Here is a 10,729-nt window from a genome sequence, read left to right as displayed (position 1 = left end):
AGCGTACGTACTAGCGATTTTTCAATTTTTTTTACTTATGTATGTTTTTTTTAAAATTTATATAAAATGGTTGCACTTTTCCCGTATTCGTGTCGAAATTTTAATTTCGTATTTATGTGAATTTGTGATTTTGTTTGTTGGATGTACTAGTGCTAGTCCAATATTATGCAGTGAGATGTCCTAGTGATATGGCAGTACATGGTTAGTCCTAATAACATGGAAAGATGTGTTTTTGGCTAGTTCTAGTGCTTAATCCCGGATGCTATAAAGGAGTAAAATCTAAACATAAGAGCATCCGCAATGGTCGGCTAGCGACCGGCTAGCCGATTCGTCGCCGCTGGCCGATCGGCCGAACCATCGGAGTCGGCCAGCGCAATCGGTGAGCCGATCGGCGTGGCCTGGCCGATCGCTCGGCAGCGTGCCGATGCGCTAGCCGATCGGCACTGGCCGCCATTGTGGCGGCCCGATCGGCCGCGCCGAATTTTGTTTTTTTTTTTAATTCTTTTTTTAATTTTTTTTTAATTCTTTTAAATTTTTTTTTTTTAATTCTTCTTTTTAATTTTTGAAAAACTATATAAACGCGATTTTCTCTATCTCTAAATTTCTCGTACAAGAGCAACATCTAGCGATGGCCCCGTTCGGCTAGCGGCAAACTATAATGATTCAAGGTGGCTCGTGTGTGGAAGCCCGGATTTTTTTTTATTATGTTATTTTTATGATTTTTAGTTAATGTACTTTTTTTTATTTAAATAAAATTAATGAACTTTCCCATATATGTCTCGTAAATTTAATTCCGTATTTTAATCGTAATTTTAATTCCGTAAATGTAGTATATTTTGAATTATTTTTATTGCGGGCTGGCCTATGGCTAGCCTATGGCTTGCCTAAATCTGATGTGGCAGGTGGATTTTTTAGTATTGCTGACGTGGCAAGGGAGAGAATGGCTGGCCTAAGCACCATTGCGGATGCTCTAAAAGTGTAGGAAAATTTTGAAATTTTCGATACTTCAGTGTGACAATTGCAATAAACAAGTTCTCCACATTTGGCGATTTGGCGTTGAGAAGAGTTCATCCTCGCACGCCACTTTCTCTTTCTAAAAACGCATGTGCTCTTCTGCTTCCTCCTTCCGCCATTTCCACTCCCAGACAAGGAACCGATAAACCCCTGTAAAACCCTCTTATTTACAGCCGCCAATTAACCCCTCATTTTTTTTCTTTTTATTTTTTCTTCAAAGTTATCAAGACGGCAGCTTTTCGAGGCATTGTCACTCACAGAGCTAGCAACAAGCTAGGCAGAGCTATACCTAAAATGGGCTTCTCTGCGCCCACCGCCCCCTTCCGCCCCTCTTCCCTTTGCCCGCCCTATTTCTGGTTTTGCCGCTCTTGCGTTCACTTCTACTCCGTTTCTTCTTCCACCAGAGTTTTCTGCAGGTTCGCCTCCTTTTCTTCATTGTTGACTCTCTAAACAACCGTTTCTTTTGATTTTCGATGCTTTCTTTTCATGAACTGTTGAAATTTGTGTATGTTGTTTCAAAATGTAGAAATTTGGTGTGTCAGACTCTTATTTATTTGCTGTTTGTGAGACTAGGTAGATGTGTATTGTTAGTGGATTGAGATTTTTTGATACGTTTTTTACTGGGGAAAAGCCTTTTATCTTGAAATGTCTTATAAATTTGCACACGACTTGCTAACGGGCCTGAGAAATCGAACATAGAGTGCTGATGCACAATGGATTTTGGCCATCCGAGGTTGTTTGAGGGGCGAACACATTTAATTCACTGTTTTCCAGAATTTTTAACACTTCTTTTTTTTTTTTGCTAATTTTTATTTTAAGTCGTTTAGGGTTTACCATGGAAATTGTTTTTTAGAGGCAGCTTAAGATAGATTCAAGTTTCCTCGAGCTTTTGTTCCATTTTCTCTTGGTTCAGTAACTCTCATTGGGCTTTGACAGTCGACACCATTTTTATGAGCAATGCTAGTTGGGGAGTATGTCATTTCATTATGCTACCACGAGCATTGTAGCTCAATAGTTTTCCTCATGTATGTAAGCGTGAGAGAGTAGGGTACAAGCCCCAGTCCTCCAACTAAAAGAAAACTTGCCATGCTGTGCTTGAATATAGACTCAGACATCACGTTTTGCAGGCTGGAAGATAAAGCAAGCCAAAGTTCTCAGAGGGGGATCCCTAATGGAGCTATCAGTGCTGATGTGCTCGAATTAAACCAAAAGTCGAGCTACAGCACGTTTCAGCACAACGATAATCAAATGCATTATCAAGATAGGAGTGATTTTGCATATAGGTGGAAAAATTCCTCTTTATATAGAGGGGCGGAAGCAATAGAGGAAGACGGTCAAGGAATTTTGGAAGTATTAAATACTGCACAAGCTGCCAACGACTGGGGACATACCATTGAAGACTGGGGTAAAGCTACCGAAGAATGTAGGAAGAACAAGAGACTATTTGCTCATGGGAACAACACATCTGCAAAGCTTAAAACAAATGCAGGAGATAATAGGAGAAAAACAATAGTACGTTATTCTTAACACGGGCAAAGCATTGAAGTCACTTCTTTCATTGAAAGCTTTCACATTGTTGAATGCCATTTTCAGAGCTTTTCTGATCACGGGAAAATTGTTTGTTTTGCAGTATGAAGGAGAAGGGAGAGCATTAAGCAGGAAGGAGACACAATATACTGGAAATGGCAGGCAACATGTGCATCATATTTCCCATAACCAGATATCTCTAGGTCATGTTGGATCTCGTGTAGTTTCTTACCCAAATCATGACAAAAAGATAGTTTCGGAGGGCCATGTAATGACAATAGAGGCTCATCCAAGTTCCTTGGGAAATAAGAGAGTTAAAGGTCCCAAACCTGACAAGGATGAAGTATTCAATATTAAAGAAACTGCTTCTACTGATAATGAAGTTGTTCCAAATGATGACGTTGGTGAACCTTTCAGTGAGAAAATTACTCATCCTGAGTACTCAGAACTTCATGAGAGACTTAGCCAAGTCTATGAAAAGGTTCTTGTTGTTGATAGCATACATGCAGCTAGGGAAGTAGTCCATCTACTCACTACTCAATACAAGGATCTTGTTCACGCATGTGATACAGAGGCATGTATAGCTTTATTGTAAATTCAAAATCTAAATATGTGCTTTTTATACCATTTTTGGGAAAATTCTAGCCACTGCTTAGTGCTCACCTTTCTCTTTGATTTTTATTACTGTAGGTAGCAAATATTGATGTTAAAGAAGAAACACCCGTAGATCATGGTGAAGTGATATGTTTCAGTATATACTCTGGCCCAGAAGCTGATTTTGGTAATGGAAAGTCCTGTATTTGGGTAGATGTCCTTGATGGAGGTGGCGAGGGTCTTATCAAAGAATTTGCACCATTTTTTGAAGATCCGTCCATTAAAAAAGTATTTCATTGTTTTGTTGTTTCATTATTCGTTATCAATGTTCCATTGTTCCTCTGCAATAATTTTATCCTATTAGGGCACCCTTCAGCCTGGTATAAGGAGATTTGAATTTATAAATATAATCCAACTCCCCCTTACTTTTTGCAGGTGTGGCACAACTACAGCTTTGATAGTCATATAATAGAGAATTATGGGCTTAAACTTTCTGGTTTCTATGCTGATACAATGCACATGGCTCGATTGTGGAACTCCTCTCGAAGAACTGAAGGAGGGTACTCTTTGGAAGCACTCACAAGAGATCCAGTTGTCATGTCTGATGCTAAGAAAGGCCCTGGAGAAAAAGTTCTTGGGAAGGTGTCAATGAAGAATATTTTTGGTCGGAAAAAACTTAAGAAAGATGGATCTGAGGGTAAAATAATTGTCATTCCTCCTGTTGAAGAGTTACAACGAGATGAGAGAAAATTATGGATTTGTTATTCTGCTCTGGATTCGATAAGCACATTGAGCCTGTATGAAAGCCTGGAGAAGAAATTGTTGAAAACTCCTTGGTCTGTTGATGGACAATACCAAGGGTCAATGTTTGACAACTACTGTAAATATTTACGTCCGTTTGGGGAGCTCCTTGTTAAAATGGAGAGAGAGGGAATGCTGGTCGATCGTTCTTATCTTGCTGAAATTGAGAAGGTTGCTAAAGTAGAGCAGCAGATAGCTGCTGATAGATTTCGCAAGTGGGCCTCTAAACTTTGCCCTGATGCAAAAGACATGAATGTGGGAAGTGATGCACAGTTGCGTCAGTTATTCTTTGGTGGTATGCAGAACAGGTACTACCATTCCTTTGAAAGAATCTAAATTGATACCTTTGTTGTTGAAAGCCAATAATAATGAGCATACACTTATTCTTATTTTATTTGCAGAAAGGATCCAAATGAATTCCTTCCAGTGAAGAAAGAATTTAAAGTTCCCAACGTGGATAATATAATTGAAGAGGGCAAAAAGAAAGCCACAAAATTTCGTAAAATCGTATTGAGTAAGCCTGAAGGTGTGAACATGGTAGCTGATAAGTTCACTCCAAGTGGGTGGCCTTCTGTTAGTGGGGATGCTTTGAAGACTCTTGCTGGCAAGGTCTCTGCAGACTTTGATTTCTTGGATGAAGAGGATGAAGAAGAACTTCCCGAAGAAGAGAACCAAATCTCCTCGATGGACAATGGAGCGCCCCAAAGTGTAGACAGAGATATATCTGCTTATGGAACTGCTTACTCTGCATTTGGTGGCGGACAGGCGGGAATTGAAGCTTGTCATGCAATAGCTGCTCTATGTGAAGTTTGCTCAATTGATTCTTTGATATCCAACTTTATTCTCCCATTGCAGGTTTTCTTCACATGATTGATTATATTGCTGATTACATTATAAATGTATTTTGTGTTTGACATGTGCTCTTTAGTTATTTTACCTACTTCTTTTGGGCCTTTTTTCTGATTGAATTTTGGCTGCAGTGGGTGCACAAATATGAGCTTTTGAGCGTTTTAAGATACGTCTCTTTAAAAGGTTTAAAGAATTATATTCTATATATGCTGTTGTAAGTTAGTTTTGCCAACCCTACCCCATCGAAATATTGTTTTACATGTGGATTTTTTTAGTTAGTTGGAGATGCTTCTCTATACATTTTTTTGGTTCTCATTTGCTGCATTGATAATTATTGCTTCTCAAGTCATATCCAAACGTTTCTCTCGATACTTTTATGATGTCACAATAAAATAAACAGGTTATCTTCTTCTAGACTTACCATGTTACCTGGTTAGTTTGCTGACTACGTCAGTAAGAATTTTCACGTTTGTTTCTTTTTCTGTTTTATCGGGATTTTCTAGGGTTGGGTTTTTGGTTATAGTGGCTGCAAAACATAAGTTTAAGTTTTTAAGACGCCTCTTTCTGAAAGGATAAGGGAATTTTATCCTAAATTTCCTACAGAAGATTTGAGGGATATCTCCATTAACCTGTCATAAGTTTTGTGTAAATCCACCGGGATTCTGTTTAGAATGTGCAAATTTTGTAATGATTCTGAAATGCCTTTATATGATGTTTCATCTACTGCATCAGGTAGTTACTTAGTTATGATGTTTGCTGAACTATATATTGATTTTCTATGAATAATTTTTTACGGACACAAGAAAAACTATAAAGCTCTTATAATAGATCCATCTTCATCATGCGCCTTAGTGTGGCTAATGTTGTCTTTGCTGCTTACCTTGGATAGTTGAGTCATCATCACTTATCTTTTGGTTATTTGATGAGTGTTTGCTAGGACAGTAATAGGAAATTTCTTATGTTCCTAACTCTACTTTTTATTTTCCATCTCAGGGAAATCACATTTCAGGAAAGGATGGGAGAATCCACTGTTCTTTAAATATCAACACAGAAACTGGCCGACTGTCTGCTCGGCGACCTAATCTGCAGGTTTGTACAATTTTTTTACTGAAGCTTTGGATATTAAGTGGCATTTGTATATATACTTGAAAATCCACTCATCAACCAGAAGCACCAGTCATGTTTTCCTTTCCTGAAGTTTTTGCTGAGTTTTGTAATCTTTACCTTCTAAAATCCAGAACCAACCCGCGTTGGAGAAGGATCGTTACAAGATCCGTCAGGCATTTATAGCAGCACCTGGAAACTCTCTAATAGTTGCTGATTACGGACAGGTAATCACTCAAGGTCTCTTGATATATAGTCTTTTGTTTGGAGTTATTAGTTTTTCAGAAGATATAAACCCAACATATTATATGCATATAGTTCAACCATATATAACTCTGAAACTATAATAATATGTATATAATGGGTGTTACTCTGATGATAAGATGAATAGATAAATATAGCACAATCTAATCTATCATTTACTTTGATGGATTGATTAATTTTGAACTTCTTTGACTGTCTTGTTATTCAATTACTCCATTCTATGGGGGTGTTTACTTTGAGTGATATGATAGATTGATAAACATAATCTAAGCTAATAACTGTTTACTTTCACGGATTGATTAATTTTGAACCTGTCTGACCATCTTATCCTTCAAATACTCAATCTTATGTTTTACAAATAAAAACCCATCAGTCAAAGTAAACTCACCCTAAGAGTTCAAATGATTAGGATTTCTTATAAAGTTATAAATAGTTAAAGTGTGTTCAGAAAAGACCCTGTCTTTAAATATTTGGTCTCAGTTCCAAGGTAACTAGCATTGATAAGGGGAAAAATACTTAATATTTCTATGTATTTTTCTGTTTCGGACAATCAGTTAGAGCTTAGGATTCTAGCTCATCTGGCCAACTGTAAGAGCATGCTTGAAGCTTTTAAAGCTGGTGGAGACTTCCACTCGAGGACTGCAATGAACATGTATCCACACATTCGTAAAGCTGTTGAGAATAAGGATGTGCTTCTTGAGTGGCATCCTCAGCCTGGTGAAGATAAGCCTCCAGTCCCGTTGCTAAAGGTTTGCACTTAGAGTTTTCTCTTTGGCACACTTTTTTATGATGGATAGATAAACAGAAATTTTAAAGGCCACGACAAGGTCATTAACCACTCTACACACTCTTTGGGGCACTTTCTTCGTTTAAGATAACAGCAACTATATCAACATGTAGTTCATTGCCATTTGCCATTGCATTCCTTGGTATCCAGATTTTTGGTGTGGGAAAACATAAGCTCTTCGAATCATTTAAAAATAGGAATAAATCTAATGCATATCACAGCCATTGACTAAGTACTATATTGGTTATAGACTTTTCTGTCAGCTTGGAAATGGTAGGTCAATTCATATCTTGCTAAGGTCAGCCTATTTCTGTCAAGCGTCAAGTTAGATGGTTGAGATAGCAAAGTTAGCAATATAGTCATGTATATAGCTTTCTTACTGAATATGGTCTGTTGCTCGTGTCTAACTTAGGGCTTTGTAATAAGGGCTACCTTTAGTAATTGGATCTTTTGGATGATATTTCAGGATGCTTTTGGTTCGGAAAGAAGGAAAGCGAAGATGCTTAACTTTTCCATTGCATATGGAAAAACAACTGTTGGACTTGCTCGGGACTGGAAGGTAATAAATAGTTTCTCGAGAGCTTTCACTTCTTTGAAAAGTTTCGTTCCATGTTTGAACACTATATCTGTGCCATCAGGTTTCTCGTGAGGAAGCTCAGGAAACAGTTAATCTCTGGTACAGTGATAGACAAGAAGTGCTACACTGGCAGACACTACGCAAGAAACAAGCACATAACTATCACTGCGTTAATACCTTGCTAGGGCGGGCCCGCCACTTCCCGTCTTTAAAGAATGCCAGCTCAGCACATAAAGCTCACATTGAACGTGCTGCTATCAATACCCCTGTGCAGGTCCATGTTTCCCAGTGCCCTTCTAAATACGGTTTGAGGTTTAGGGCTATGCTTGGCTACCCAAATTCTTGGGCCGTGTTGGCATCTAACACATAACACCTTGAAATACGCTGCAGGGAAGTGCTGCAGATGTCGCAATGTGTGCCATGTTGCAAATATCAAGAAACAAACGTTTGAAGGAGCTAGGATGGAGACTTCTGTTACAGGTAAGATTATTAATGAAGGCAAAATAAAAGACACAAGAATAAAGAAAACAATTTAGTTCTCTTAGGAAAATTTTACTATTTAGGACTGATAGTATACCTGATTAATTTTATTTCATCTCTAGGAATTCACAATTGTAGCCCTTGCAATTGTATATGATGAATTCAACAAGTTATCTCAGATTGTAGAACTTATCAAGGGACTTATGATATCCATTCATCTTCATACAATGAATTATGAATTTTGGCTAATTCTGAAATAGTAAATGCCCCATTGTTCCGTTGGGCAGGTTCATGACGAAGTAATCCTAGAAGGGCCGACTGAATCTTCTGAGGAGGCCAAGGCTATTGTTGTAGATTGTATGTCAAATCCTTTTGATGGGAAAAACATTCTTAGAGTTGGTTTGTCTGTTGATGCCAAATGTGCTCAGAGTTGGTATGCTGCCAAGTAGATGACGGCATGCATTGGTACGATTTCCGGCTCAAAATTTTCTCTTGTTCTTGGTTCTTGGTCACCTATAAAATATGGTGCCAGTATGATCCTTTCTGTAATCTAGTAGGGATATAATTCTGTATATAATTTGGCTTCTTGTTTTTTTTTTTTTTTTTTTTTTTTTTTTTTTTTTTTTCTTTCTGGGTTCACACTACTAACCTTCTTAATGCAGAATTCCATGTTCTAGGTTTCAATTCCATCTATTTGCTTGTCTCCATATCTACAGTACTATTTTACAGCGTTTAAGGGACTGTTGTTTGTCAATTATTCCAAATCTTAATTTTGCATACCATAAAGAGATTCTTCTTGATTTCGATTTTAAGACCTAGATCGTTTCACCTTTAAATTAGATTAAGGCATTAAGCTGTGGCTGGTGTGGCATAATTATTATGTTCCATATGGAATATACTAATGTGGCGAAAAAATGTTTGACTATAAAAACATGAGTAAAATGAGTGGGAAAAAATGTTAATTATTACTCTATCTGTTCTATAATAAGAGTTATATTTTGTTATTTTGGGATCTTCACTCTTCTATTTGGACTCTCTATACATCATTTTATTAAATGTTGTGTTTAAAAAAAGTCTCTCGTATAAAAGTACATTAGGAATAAAAGTATTAAATACTCCCTCCGTCCCATTAAATATGAAACATTTGGTATTCGGCACGAGATTTTATGTAGTGTTGTTTTGTGAGTTAATAAAGAGAGAGTAAAGTAAAAAGGTGGAATTAGTAGAGAGAGTTGTCTTTCTATTTATAGAAACGTTTCATTTTTAATGGGACAATACAAAAAGAAAAACGTTTCATTTCTAATAGGACAGATGGAGTATTTATCCGTGTGCTTAGTTTTCCCCTAAATCTAGAGTGAATCACAATGAAATCGAATTAATCCAGAATAGCCCTAACTCCAATAAAACAAAATAAAAGAGAATAAGTACAAGATCTTCACATTTTGGCACCAATAGGTTGTAAATTTTGCACTGCGTTAATTTTTGATAGTGATGAATCACAGGGAGGTTACAATTGTTGGTTGGACTATAGTGTATATATTAATTACTTCAAATTTAATGAAATTGCTTTTGATTGAACTAATCCAACAAAGAAAGTGATGTTGACGCCTGACACTAACCTACCTCTTATCTTAAAAATAAAAGACTTGAATTAAAAAAAAAAAAAACTCCTAGCGTTTGAACACTGAAAGTACCCATGTTTTAAACAATACAACAGACTCCTTTATGTATTAATATAATTTTCCTTTCGTCCCACAAGAATATGCACTCTTTCATTTTTAATTCGTCTCACAAGAATATGCACTTTCTAATTTTGAAACTCTTTTTTCTTTAATGAAGTGTGACACATTCTCCACTAATAATACTTTATTTACTTTTTTCTCTCTACCTCTCTCTTACTTTACCAATTTTGCATTAAGATCCGTGCCGAAATCAAAGTGCATATTCTTTGGGAACGAAAAGAGTATCATTTAGGATCCTTTTTCACAATTTTTGGTCTTCCATGCCCTTCTGACCCTCCTTTCTTTCCAAAGTTCCACATAGGGCATATCAGTCTTTCAATTTATTCATCATTTATTTTAGTATATAAAATTTGATGAATTAACATACTTAACAATTCTGATTATCATATCACCTATTACATGATTTAGATTTTATTTTTAAAAAAAAATTATATACAAAAACATATTTAATTAAAATAAAACATAAATCATTCCTATGATAACTATCAACTGACAACATACATAGAATTGATAAGTATTTTATTTTATCAATTTAATTAAATTTAAAATGTTTATGCATTAAACGAAAATAATATTTTTAATATAAAATAAACATACTATATAGTAATAAAAAGGAAAAAAATTGGGTTAGCGACGCAGATGGGGACAACGGAGCCGTGGAAGGAGGACACGCTGTCGAAGAATTGGGTGTTGGAGAGGGAGGAGGTGAGTGTTGTTGTAGCCATGGCTGTCATTGATGGGAGAAGATGAGAGAAGTCATAAATAAGGAGTAATAAAAATGAGGAAGACTAAAATACCTTTGGAATGATATTTAGATTAAAAGTGAAGGAAAATGGCATAAAAGACTCAAAACTCAAACAGAACAGAACTCAAACTCGTCATTCTGTACTCCTCATTTTCACGAATCCCTTCCAAGAATACCATCTTTTTGTCCGATTCTTGCATAAATCGCCCAAATTCGTTTAATTGTTTCTCCCTTAAGGTAAGTTA

At 36.5% G+C, this 10,729-nt stretch overlaps 1 protein-coding gene across 1 annotated transcript; it reads left to right on the top strand.

The window, feature by feature from the left end:
* The first annotated feature begins 1,067 nt into the window (after positions 1 to 1,067).
* LOC125213832 (DNA polymerase I B, chloroplastic/mitochondrial-like) lies at positions 1,068 to 8,686 on the top strand. The gene is made up of 13 exons (XM_048114583.1): positions 1,068 to 1,430; positions 2,142 to 2,526; positions 2,645 to 3,115; positions 3,232 to 3,423; positions 3,571 to 4,244; positions 4,338 to 4,791; positions 5,779 to 5,874; positions 6,024 to 6,116; positions 6,708 to 6,902; positions 7,407 to 7,499; positions 7,579 to 7,791; positions 7,908 to 7,997; positions 8,285 to 8,686. The coding sequence occupies exons 1-13, from the start codon at positions 1,309 to 1,311 to the stop codon at positions 8,444 to 8,446; spliced, it is 3,240 nt and encodes a 1,079-aa protein (XP_047970540.1). The 5' UTR covers positions 1,068 to 1,308; the 3' UTR covers positions 8,447 to 8,686.
* Positions 8,687 to 10,729: the final 2,043 nt, after the last annotated feature.

Source organism: Salvia hispanica, chromosome 3, assembly GCF_023119035.1.
Source record: "Salvia hispanica cultivar TCC Black 2014 chromosome 3, UniMelb_Shisp_WGS_1.0, whole genome shotgun sequence".
Lineage (NCBI taxonomy): Eukaryota > Viridiplantae > Streptophyta > Magnoliopsida > Lamiales > Lamiaceae > Salvia > Salvia hispanica.
The sequence above is the reverse complement of the archived record's forward strand: the minus strand, read 5'-3'. Positions and strand labels throughout refer to the sequence as shown.

Coding starts and splice junctions, on each gene's coding strand:
- LOC125213832 (XM_048114583.1), top strand. CDS start 1,309: ATGGGCTTCTCTGCGCCCACCGCCCCCTTCCGCCCCTCTTCCCTTTGC. Junction 4,792..5,778: donor ACTTTATTCTCCCATTGCAG/GTTTTCTTCACA, acceptor TTTCCATCTCAG/GGAAATCACATTTCAGGAAA. Junction 5,875..6,023: donor CTCGGCGACCTAATCTGCAG/GTTTGTACAATT, acceptor TCTAAAATCCAG/AACCAACCCGCGTTGGAGAA.